This window comes from Salmo salar, chromosome 03 (genome assembly GCF_965601325.2).
Source record: "Salmo salar chromosome 03, fSalSal1, whole genome shotgun sequence".
NCBI classification, from domain to species: Eukaryota; Metazoa; Chordata; class Actinopteri; order Salmoniformes; family Salmonidae; genus Salmo; species Salmo salar.
In genome coordinates, this window is record NC_138293.1 from 16,067,457 (window position 1) to 16,080,316 (window position 12,860).

A 12,860-nucleotide genomic window follows, 5' to 3' on the forward strand; every position below is an offset into this window, starting at 1 on the left:
TTTTCCTAAGTTGGTGCACATTTCCAGTGCTATAGCCTCTGAACGGGAAAATGGTGGAAGATCTTCAACTAGGTGCCCTACGCACACAAGGCAGTACGAACTTTCACAGGTCTATAAACCTGTCGAGGACACTGCAACAAGTCGTTTTCTTTAAAGTAAGCTAAATGTTAAAATAATACCTAGTTAGTTGCATAATGTCTGCCACTTGCAGTACTAACGTGCGCCTCTCTATTGACATGTAAAAATCGACCAAGTCGAGCTAGCTAGCTACTGTAACCATATTTTCCAGAGTTCCCATACGGCACGTCAATGTTGCACTATTTTGTGGGCTACATTTTTACTCAGTGTAGCAACATTGTGCTTAACACAGACAAAATAATGGCAAAGGTTGCGAATTTCTCGAACAAGTCATCTGCAAGTGTATGTGCGAGTTTTACTTGCTACATTGTTGCAACATGGGCAACTTAGCTGTAGTTGACAGCAACCCTATATTTTGGACCATTCTAATATTGTTATTACACATTTAGTGCGCTTTGTTGTTTAAACGTTACGCGTATTCTGCACATGTGCATTGGTTTAGGACACGGCCAAAATTATATTTCCAGATTTCTCTTGGATTGATTCCAAAACATGCAGGATCACCAATGTCTGTGGCAACAATGCCTGTTCACATGTCTGTTCAGTCGCTATTGCTGTGTAATAATTTATGTAAATTCAGTGTAAGTTTCTTGTTGTTGTATTAACTCGTTAGCTACTTTGTGCATTGTACTTAGGGTTAGGGTAATGTAGGGTTGCTTATGTAAAGGTTAGCAATGACTAACTATTACACTCTATAACTTTTTTTTCTCCAATTTAGAAATAAAAGAGAAGCAACTAGCCTACATATGAACACTTACGTTGAATAGACTTCTACTTAGGACATCCTCGAACGTCTGTATCTCTTTTTCAAAGCATAGGAACACCTTGAGTTGTGTTGAGAGGTGGTAGGGCATGCCAATATTTATTCAGTTTAACTTTTCATCATTAGCTTTTAACAATTTCGCTGAAAATGTATTGTTTTTTTGTTTGACATACTTTTTAAAGTGAAAAATCTGTGTCTCAGTGTCACTCCATTATCGTAGAATTGCTCATTTATATTTCTTTATTTCATAAAATATAAGGTATTTGTAAAAATGTTAAGTGGGCCTATGTGTAATTTCCTCTAGGCTATATCGTGGTTTTAACACAATGTGACAAATTTACAATATCTGTAGCAAGTGTTTTACAGAGATTTTGCTGTATCGACCTTAAGCTAGCCAGCTCCAGCTTCAGCCAAACAAAGCAACACATATTTGAGAAGTTCAGGACCACTTAAGGTGGAGTTATGTTTCACTACTTTACTTACTTACGACATAAAGGTATTGCAAAATTGTTCGAAAGTTGCAATGATTATATACCAAAATATCTTGGCTTGCAGATACTCTTAACAACCCTACAGCTTATTCCTGTTGATACACACTGTTAATTTGTATGAGGTTGTATGACTGGTGACCCCACAAAGAATACAAATGTCTATTTGAGTTTCTAGTTATATTAATCTTGATTTAAAATGAAGAAAATCTAAGTTTATTGGTTGCGTACACAGTTAAGCAGTTGTTATAGCGGGTGCAGCAAAATGCTTGTCACTAGCTCCTAACAGTGCAGCAAAATGCTTGTCACTAGCTCCTAACAGTGCAGCAAAATGCTTGTCACTAGCTCTAAACAGTGCAGCTAAATGCTTGTCACTAGCTGTAAACAGTGTGGCAAAATGCTTGTCACTAGCTCCTAACAGTGCAGCAAAATGCTTGTCACTAGCTCCTAACAGTGCAGCAAAATGCTTGTCACTAGCTCCTAACAGTGCGGCAAAATGCTTGTCACTAGCTCCTAACAATGCCTCTGATGCTGTAAAGGAACCTTCTGTTTTGAATTTAATACATTTGTCATCCAGATTTTGATAAATCAGTTATTTGTTAATTTTAATGGTCCATTCCTAGTAATTGTAAAATATATCTTACCTAATATTGCAGCACCAGACATTAATTGTATCTGTATAATCCATTTTTTCATAAATATATTTGTTTTATTATCATACTGCATACATTTCAGTGTCCTCCTCAAAAAACCGAGTCAGTCTTTGAGGATGCAAAGTGCAATGTAAAAAAGGTGGAGTTGTTTGGGTCAGGAGCTTGATCACTGCCTAGATACATTTTCTAATATTAGAACATTTCCTTGATTTGCCCAAGCTTCTCTGGTGACTCCGGAGCACATGGCCAAACAGCAGCCAATGGGAGGCCAGGCTTAGTTTCCCTCTCTCTAGCAACAGTGAGTTTCTTGCCTTTTATTCATTAATAATTTTTTTGTGGTCTCCCTCAGCCGCTTGGGCTCTCCTGATAAGTGTGCCGTTTCTTGACTGAATAAAAGTGAGGAAAAAAGGATGGCTCCAGTAACGACGAGCCTGCAAGCTGCTGCCTTGAAATGGAGGCTTTTTTTTCAATGTGCAGGACTGTAACAGAGATGATTCTCCTTTCAACTCGTATTAGTTGCAGCATTTATATTGCTGTGTGTGGGGGGGGGATGCTGAATTGGGACTACCAAAGAGTGCGGGACGATTGCAGCTTTCTTCTGTAAGGTTGTGAATATAAACAAACAAAAAATGGCAAAGTGGAATGGACTTTTTTGGTGGGTGAGGGCGGGGGGAGGGCGGAGAGAGGGGTGGGGGGGGGGGTTGGTGGTGTGAGGATTGCGGGCTGTGGTTGGGTATGCCAGTGCCACGTGTCTACCCTGGCACCTCTTTTCTCGACACGGAGGATGTCGGACAGAGAGCCTTGGTGAGTCTGTGCAGTTCCTCTCTCCTCAGAAGTGGGGTGAGTAGTGTTGCCCAATGGTTCGGCCTGTAATCATGATAATTATTTAAGGTTTTATAGCGGTGATATTAGAACTCAGAGATGATCACGAGAATGTTTGCTTGCTTTTTGAATGGGGGGGTTGTCTGAGGTTCGAGTGCACGTACACCCAGATTTGAAGATGCGCCACTGAGAAGTGTACAGTTCGAATTTTGGCTTATTTAGATTTTAGCAGCAACTTATCATATCCAGTCAAAAACAAACCTAATGGACGAGCATGTCGTAAGCGACATCACAAAGAGTAGTGATTTGGATGTTTCGAGAGATGCTCCAAAAAACTCTGGGGGCTTCTAAGCTCTTATGTCCCGAGTCACAAGCCCAACCCCTCCATTACAGCTCTATCTCTGATTTTCTTTTGGTCATCACTTCACCCACAGAGGGGAAAAGGAGACTTCATCTCGCCTTACTTTGTGGGACCAAACACTAGTTTGAAAGCCTAATCTCTCTCTGAGGCGCAGTTGCCATTTTGATGGTTAACTTACTGGCTTTTTTATTTTGTCGCTTCACTCCTCTTGCTGAAGCTACAGTAAAAACAAAGGTAATGTCTTTGACCGTGCATACAGTAGTCTTCGTGTTTTCCAATTTTCCTACTGTGGCTCTGACTTAATCGACAAAATCGATTGAGAAGAGACAGTCCTATTAATGAAAAGTAACCTTTCAAAACTGTCAGATTATGATTTTGTCACTGAACTGGTCTTGAATAGTTTATTAGGCCTAGATGACATCTCAAAAACAATGATGTAATGGGTCTACATTGCCATTGAGGACTTTTTTGACTAACATTTATAAAGCAAGCTTGTATGAATGTGAATGATTTCATGGGAGAGATGTTTTTCTGCAATGAATCATGTTTGATTATAAGAGCAAGGAGCGTTTTGCATCGAAAGGACTTTCTTTCAATGTTGTTGCATTGAAGGGTTTTGGCATGATTAGGCTACTTTTGGAGAAGCCTGCCGAAATATTTCTGGAGCAACAGAACAGTCTTACGTCGGACATAATACCCCAATTTCCCTTCATAGGAAATGGTCTTAAATGAATCCGCATTCTTTCATTTGGATGCTTTAGAACTGTAAGGCTGGTCATATTTTTCTGTGTTTCAAACATTGCTATTGCGAGTATTTATCTGTATTATCCCATTCAGAGCATCAGGGAATGGTTGAGAACTGTAGTATAGTATATGTGACTTTTAATCAAAATAGAGATTTGAAAATGTGATGCAGTATGACTTGGGGAGTCTGTGGTACGTTATGACGCAGTAGCATCATCCCAACCAAGATTGCACAAAGGCATAGCACTGCCACAGTTCGCCATTTTCATGCTTTGTGGCCGTGACACAGGGATGCTTCGATTATTGTAGGCGACTAACTAGTTATATATATCACACACACACATACACACACAGTACCAGTCAAAAGTTTGGACACACCTACTCATTCAAGGGTTTTTCTTAATTTTTACTATTTTCTACATTGTAGAATAATAGTGAAGACATCAAAACTGAAATAACACATATGGAATCATGTAGTAACCACAGAAGTGTTAAACAAATCAAAATATATTTAGATTTTAGATTCTTCAAAGTAGCCACCCTTTTCATTGATGACAGCTTCATAAGAAATGCTTTTCCAACAGTCTTGAAGGAGTTCCCACATATTCTGAGCACTTGTTAGATGCTTTTCCTTCACTCTGCAGTCCAACCCATCCCAAAACATCTCAACTGTGTTGAGGTTGGGTGAATGTGGAGACCAGGTCATCTGATGCAGCACTCCATCACTCTCCTTCTTGGTCAAATAGCCCATTCACAGCCTGGAGGTGTGCTTTCGGTCATTGTCCTGTTGAAGAACAAATGATAGTCCCACTAAGCACAAACCAGGTGGAAGTACGAATCGCTGTGGTAGCATGCTGGTTAAGTGTGCCTTGAATTCTAAATAAATCACTGACAGTGTCACCAGCAAAGCACCATCACACCACCTCGTCTATGCTTCACGGGAACCACACATGCAGAGATTCATAAGACCAAAGGACAGATTTCCACTGGTCTAATGTCCATTGTTTGTAATTCTTGGCCCAAGCAAGTATTTTTTTCCTTCTTATTGGTGTCCTTTTAGTAGTGGTTTCTTTGCAGCAATTCGACCATGAAGGCCTGATTCACGCAGTCTCCTCTGAACAGTTGATGTTGAGATGTGTCTGTTACTTGAACACTGTGAAGCATTTATTTGGGCTGCGATCTGAGGTTCAGTTAACTCTAATGAACTCATCCGCTACAGCAGAGGTAACTCTGGGTCTTCTTTTCCTGTGGTGGTCCTCGTGAGAGCCAGTTTCTTCATAGAGCTTGATGGTTTTTGCGACTGCTCTTGAAGAAACTTTAAAAGTTCTTGACATTTTCCATATTGACTGACCTTCATGTCTTAAAGTAATGATGGACTGTTGTTTCTCTTTGCTTATTTGAGCTGTTCGTGCCATAATATGGACTTGGTCTTTTACCAAATAGGGCTATCCTCTGTATACCACCCCTACCTTGTCACAACAGAAATTAACTTTTAACAAGGCACACCAGTTAATTGAAATTCATTCCAGGTGACTACCTCATGAAGCTGAGAGAATGTCAAGAGTGTGCAAAGCTGTTATCAAGGCAAAGGGTGGCTACTTTGAAGAATGTCAAATATAAAATATATAAAACACTTTTTTTGGTTACTACATGATTCCATATGTGTTATTTCATAATTTGGATGTATTCACTATTATTCTACAATGTAGAAAATAGTAAAAATAAAGAAAAAACCCTTGAATGAGTAGGTGTGTCCAAACTTTTGACTGGTACTGTATATACACTACCGTGCAAAAGTTTGGGGTCACTTAGAAATGTCCTTGTTTTGAAAGAAAAACACTTTTTTTGGTCCATTAAAATAACATCAAATTGATCAGAAATACAGTGTAGACATTGTTAATGTTGTAAATGACTCTTGTAGCTGGAAACTGCAGATTTTTTTTATGGAATATCTACATGGGCATCCTGTGTTCCAATGGCACGTTGTGTTAGCTAATCCAAGTTTATAATTTTAAAAGGCTAATTGATCATTAGAAAACCCTTTTGCAATTATGTTAGCACAGCTGAAAACCTTTGTGCTGATTTAAAGAATCAATAAAACTGGCCTTCTTTATACTAGTTGAGTATCTGGAGCATCAGCATTTGTGGGTTCGATTCCAGGCTCAAAAGGGCCAGAAACAAAGAACTTTCTTCTGAAACTCGTCAGTCTATTCTTGTCCTGAGAAATGAAGGCTATTCCATGCGAGAAATTGCCAAGAAACTGAAGATCTCGTACAAAGCTGTGTACTACTCCCTTCACAGAACAGCGCAAACTGTCTCTAACCAGAATAGAAAGAGTAGGAGGCCCCGGTGCACATCTGAGCAAAAGAACAAGTACATTAATGTGCCTAGTTTGAGAAATGGATGCTTCACAAGTCCTCAACTGGCAGCTTCATTAAATAGTTCCAGCAAAACACCAATCTCAACGTCAACAGTGAAGAGGCGACTCTGTCATGCTGGCCACTTTTAATCAGCACAACAGTTTTCAGCTGTGCTAACATAATTGTATTTCTCAGAACAAGAATAGACTGACGAGTTTCAGAAGAAAGTTCTTTGTTTCTGGTCATTTTGAGCCTGTAATCGAACCCACAAATCCTGATGCTCCAGATACTCAACTAGTCTAAAGAAGGACAGTTTTATTTATTATATATTTTTTTTAATCAGCACAGTTTTTAGCTGTGCTAACATAATTGCAAAAGGGTTTTCTAATGCTCAATTAGCCTTTTCAAATGATAAACTTTGATTAGCTCACAACGTGCCATTGGAACATAGGAGTGATGGTTGCTGCTGATAATGGGCCTCTGTACACCTATGTAGATATTCCATAAATCTGCCATTTCCAGCTACAATAGTCATTTACAACATTAACAATGTCTACACTGTATTTCTGATCAATTTGATGTTATATTAACAAAAAATTGGATTTTCTTTGAAAAACAAGGACATTTCTAAGTGACCCCAGACTTTTGAACGGTAGTGTATATTCTAAATGATTATTTTTACATTGTCTATGTATTTTTCCCTTAAAACCACTTGTTTTTCCTCTGTGTTCTGTAGGTTGTCACCGTCCAGATCGTGAGGAGCCTGAAAGAACCAAGTACTATTATAGTGTCCTACTCTGCCCCCCATCCACCCCCACAGACAACACAGGTAGACTGAAGAGACCAACGTCTCGGTTAGTTAGGTTTAGAGCCGTTCCAGCTAGTTTTTGCCACTTGAAGGAGCATGTTGCCAACCCTGTCCCTCTGTTCCATCATTTGGTTAAACCGGGGTATCAAGCTGAGGAAAGTGCTCCACAGTGCCAACACCGGGCTGCTCTGAGGCAGCAGCACCCTACCTACCTTCCTCCATAGACTCGGCCATTTTAGCAATGCTTCTTAGCTTCGGTTGAAAGTTCTAAACGGCCACTACTCATCACCCTCTACTGCCTGTACATTTCTGGGTTGCCGTAGCATCGGGCCGACATTCGCATCCTCTCAGCGTCTTCGGCAGCTTTTCTCGGTTTCCCAAAATGGCGGTTGAGGGTTTCCAGTACCGTGCCCTCTACGTGTACACCAAGGACTTGGAGGAAGATGTTGATCTGCAACCCGGGGACATTCTGACCGTCAGCAAGGCCTCCCTGCTCTCCCTGAATTTCAAGGAGGGGGACGAGGAGCGTCCCGAGCTCCTAGGCTGGCTGCTGGGCTTCAACGAGCGCACCAAGCAGAGGGGGGACTTCCCAGGGACATACGTTCAGTTTGTGGGCCACGTGAGGATGTCACCGCCATCCAGTCAGCCTCGCTCCCAAAGAATCCTCCCAGCAGCCCCAGGGCCTGAGCTGTCACAGCAAGGTAAGACCTGAGTATATCCAACATTAGGAACACCTTCCTAATGTTGAGTTGTATCCCCCCCCCCCCCGCCCCCAAAGGATTCCACAGGGATGCTGGCTAATGTTGACTCCAATGCTTCCCACAGTTGTGTCAAGTTGGCTGGATGTCCTTTGGGTGGTGGACCATTCTTGATACAAAAGGGAAACAGTCGAGTGTGAGAAACCCAAGAGCGTTGCAGTTCTTGACACAAACCGGTGTGCCTGGCACCTACTACCATACCCTGTTCAAAGGCACTTACATATTTAGTTTTGCCCGTTTACCCTCTGAATGGCACACATACACAATCCATGTCTCAATCCTTCTTTAACCTGTCTCCTCCACTTCATCTACACCGATTTGAAGTGGATTTAATAAGTGACATCATTAAGGGATCATAATGTAGCTTTCACCTGGTCAGTCGGTCATGGAAAGAGCAGGTGTTCTTAATGTTTAGTATACTCAGTGTATTTCACTAGATATTTATATTCTGTTGATTGATTGTCTCTGCAGAGATAAGTCACCAGCATTATAGTTTGTTTTACTACTTCCTTTAAAAAAAATACAATTTGAGATGTTTATTAATACTCTAATGAAGTTGCCCTTCAACGTTGAGGAGAGTTGTGCATTCCTCTCAAAATAGTGATGACATTGTAAAAAATGTTATGAAAAACCAACTCCAGCGGTGTTGTTTGAAGAGAACATAAATCCTTGAATGCGAAGTCCATATTTGCTAGAAAGGTTTAGTATATTGACTACTAATAATGTGTCTTAATTGAGCTGCTCTTGGCTTATTGTTTTGTCCAAGGCTTTCACGGTTTGCTCCGACCGCAGACTGACCCTTGTAATCTTCCGTAAAGACTAAAGAGCTGTCATAAACCTCTCTCATTCCAAACGCAACTAAGCAATTTCTAATTTGAACCTAATCCAGTTACTGACCAGACTCTTGGTCAGGTTTTCTTTAATGTCTCCTATATTATTGCCTTGACCCTCCATTCAACTCTCCTGCAAAGGATTGGGGTGAGTTGCATTCAATCGTGTTGTACAAGGTTGTGTCCAAGAGTTCATTAGTGAGTGCTACACATTAGATGTGCTGCAATCTTTTTACATACCTATTACACATGTATTGCTAAACTCCCTGTACACATATGAGAGGTTATTAAGGAACTTAGCAACTGAACTTGTGAGAGGTAAATTGTGGATTTGCTTTAGTGCATTTCTAACGGGTTACCCCTGAGTAGAGAAATGTTCCAGTTTATTTATTATGAATAAGTCAGATTGTGAGGAAACACTATCACATTGTTTCACCAAGCGATAACCTGTCCAATCTTTTAATCTCTGAACTACTATATAACTGCATAAATATATGGATGATTAATTCATGAAGTATTTTTACTGTGGCGCTCTCCAACTCAAATATACCCTTGGCTTTTGCCTTCTTCTGTACTCCTAGTTCTCTCTCTCGCTCTTCCTCGCTCTCACTCCCTCGCATTTAGCCCTAAGATCTCATTTATGGCTTTCTTCTTTTGGAAGGCCAGTGGTTCATTGGGCCAAAATGGATAAAAAATGATTTATCTAGTTACTTATGTGATTTGTATTGGGTTGAAAATGCACATTCCTCCTCTGTCTAAGGTAATGTTCCCCAACGCTCCATTCTGCCCTTTAGTGACAGGTAAGCTAAACTTTGAATTACCTCTAGTTCATCACTTATACAGTGGCTCGTTGTAATTCATGTTGACTCATTTGGTAAGCACTCCAGTGCAGGCCTATTAAGCCCAAGCACAGGCCTGCTCCAAACTCATTAGAGCTAACTGGAATTCTGCAAGTCTTGATTATGCTACCTGGATAGGAACATGATGAATATTTTACCTGGAAGAACCAGTGGTAGAGTTTAATGGTAAGCTGAAGTGAACGTATAGGCCTAGGCCAGACTAGGGGGGGGCTCCTCAGAGTTGATGTTTGGCTAGAGAAACCAGTTGGGCAGCAGAGGTCTCTCTGATTTGGATAGAGCAGGGGAGACGTGCCAAATGCTTTGCCAAGAGAGACAGTGGAGAGGGGAGGGAGGGAGCAGGGAGTTGATTTGGCCCAGCACCAATAGTGCATTGTAGATTAGGAATGGGTAGGCCCAGATTTTTACAGATATCATCTTTCTATCTCCCTCAAGAAATTGAGGCCCTAGTTGTTGTTGTGTGAGTGTAGCCTACTATTTGTATTTTTTTTTTTACAGATTTAGCATTTGGCCTTAATATTTGGTTGAATTGATATGAATTGCATGTTAAAACGGCAAACCTAACTTTATCCAATGGGCTGATTTGTTCATGCATTTGAACATGGCTTTGTCTTGATTTTGTATAAGTATTCTAGAATGCTTAGTGGAGGCATAATGTAATGAGTACACTAGTTTCTTTCTTACATGTTCACAGGGAAACTTAACTTAGAATAAAATGGCTTATTGGAAGAATCCCATAAGTACATGTTTTCGCTCAGATTCGCTCTAAACTTTGGTCCTGCCAGTTTGAAAAGAGACAAGTAGGTATAATCTTTTCAGATAGCTTTTACAGATGCTTCCATTCCCATCAATCTGTGTTATTTGCCAGAGAAACCCAGGAATTTGGGGGAATTACACCAGATTTTAAATCAAAATCAGGCTAAAGTCCCAACAGTTCTCCTTTGACATTAAAACGAAGCATTGCTCGTGAGGAGGGAGGCTTTTTTTCTCCTTCCTCTCCCTGGCCTCACTTTTACTGCCTGCTGAAGTGAACCATGGCTTGGCATTTTTGCAAACTCCTCCGCCTCCTCCTCATCCCCCTGGTTCACATACTCTTCTGATACTGTCTCCAGGCAGCTATAAACTATCCACCCGCCCCAGTTCTCAGAACGGAGAGGCCTTTTCTCTCTGCTCCCTGCCCCTTACCAGGAACCAGTTTTCAAAGAATCCAATGAAGGAAGGGGAGTGAGGCCTTCCCAGTCTCAGGCAGCAGATATGTAGGAACCAGCTGGAACTGCGCTTGCTTTTAGGACAATATATTTGTTTTGTTGGGGCCATACGTTTCTTTGTGACTGGAGAACTGTGGGCAGCCACTTGTGGATTCGTTTCTGCTCGGGCTCGTTTTTACATGCCCCAGTAAAAAGCATAGATTTTGGGGGTAAAATAAAACAAATCGAAACAGAGTGGTCAAGCAAACCAATGCAATGTAAATACTGAGCTTTATAACTTCGTAGTGGCCTGGCCCCCTCAGACTGGGCCGCATCAATGTAATCTGGGTCTGAAGCACATTTTGACTCAAGGAGTGATATGGTACTTAATACACGGCCTGTCTACATTGCTGGGATGCACTGTTCAGAACTACAGATGTACTGTAGCCCATGCAATATGAGCAGCACTACTGCATAACATCACAGAGCTGTTGACGCATCATTAGCAGAATCTCCTGCCTTGTTCTACATTGCATAATGTATTGTGCAGATAACAGATGCATTCTTTGATGGCTGGAATGAGGAATAGGATACATTTTTAGGTGCATAATTCTGCCGTGACTTTTAAAAGACAATCCATATGTTTTATACACGTGGCACATTATTTTATCAACTAAGAAAAGTTTTATAAGGAGGATCCAGAGAAAATAATGTTCGATAAACACATGTAGATTTCTCTATTGGAATTGGTGTGAAGTTACTTTGAGTTGAGTCTGAGGTTTCGGGTGCAAAAATAGGTGGAACTTATTTTACAGTGCAGGTGATGAGAAGACTGAATCCAGAGGTTGTACGTACAAAATATACAAGTGAGGAAAAATAGCTGTCAGAAATGTGTAACTTGAATGGTGATTTGGTTGCACAATTCACATTACAATGGCCAATGCTAAACTTGTTAATAACTTAATTAGCATAGAAATGCACGTTTTCGATAAACAATGAGACACCCCTTAACGGAGACCAAATACAAAGAAGTGCACAGCCTGTGCCTATAAAGTCCGAATTAATTGAAGATAAATCAAGAAATCTGTCATGAATATAAAGGTTTTTGCATCAGTCTAGTCACGCAATTTAACATCTAGCTAAGATGTTTGGTGCAGTACTTCTCAAGTGTAACAATGTGCATGTAAACTAGTAGTGCACTGCAGACAGAAGGGCCTAGCACCCCCCCCATTATTGTTGACCAATCACCAACAAAGGGGTGTAGACTTCGGCTACCAAACTTCGAATTGCATCAACAACACAAAAATGGTGTCCCAAAAAATGTAACTGCCAAAGACCCAAACAAACAGAAGTCAAAATTTTGTCATGATATATGCAGTTTGGCGACAGAACAGTTTGGCGACAGAACAAAATAAATACAAACTCTAAACTTTTCTAAATAATTGACATGATTACCAGACTCTCACATTTGTGTCTTACATATTACATTGCACAATGTTTTGAAGGCATTAGCGAATTCATAGCCATAGGTTAGCAAGAAATGTTTGAACCAAATAATCAGTCCTTTTGTGTGGTAGCACAGCCGAAGCAGATTGGAGAAGGCCTTGCTATTTGAAGCTAAAATATTTGCACTGCATCTCCAGTAGCTTATCAACTTGCTAACTACCTGGTACTCGGCACTCTATTGTCCCTCTAATCATGCTGTCATCAATGTAAATGTGATCAGAAATGTAATCAAACACTTCATGAGTTCCTATGAGCTCATGTTGCGCAACATTTCTATAGGCTATGCAATTGTGTGAGAAAACAGAGTGATGGCCTCTATTAAAAAGAGGAGGTCCCATCAGCCTTCTATAGGCTCGGCCAACTATATTTATTTCTCAACTTTCCGAACATTAAGCACATTGCTTATCTTTACAACAGGAGTATAGCCTACCTGGTTGACATGAAAATGAATAATGGGAAAAGTGTCCTTCATTCGCTATTTAAGTGCATAGATGACATATTTTTTACGATCGGTCTAGATATATTATTTAGTATATGTAAATACGCAATTAAATCAAGGATAGTGTGATGGGTGACAATATTAAC

At 40.5% G+C, this 12,860-nt stretch overlaps 1 protein-coding gene across 3 annotated transcripts in view; it reads left to right on the forward strand.

The window, feature by feature from the left end:
• The window catches only part of LOC106599005 (phosphatidylinositol 3-kinase regulatory subunit gamma), a 40,927-nt gene that overhangs the window by 262 nt on the left and 27,805 nt on the right, over positions 1-12,860 (forward strand). The window contains exons 1-2 of one of the 3 annotated variants that reach the window (XM_045714538.2): positions 13-155; positions 7,066-7,838. In XM_045714538.2, coding sequence (XP_045570494.1) covers positions 7,520-7,838 — 319 coding nt within the window. In that variant the 5' untranslated portion in view covers positions 13-155; positions 7,066-7,519. Of the gene's footprint in view, positions 1-12; positions 156-2,254; positions 2,341-7,065; positions 7,839-12,860 lie in introns of those variants that run through there. The other 2 variants (XM_082973295.1, XM_014190048.3) reach the window with 2 other exon arrangements.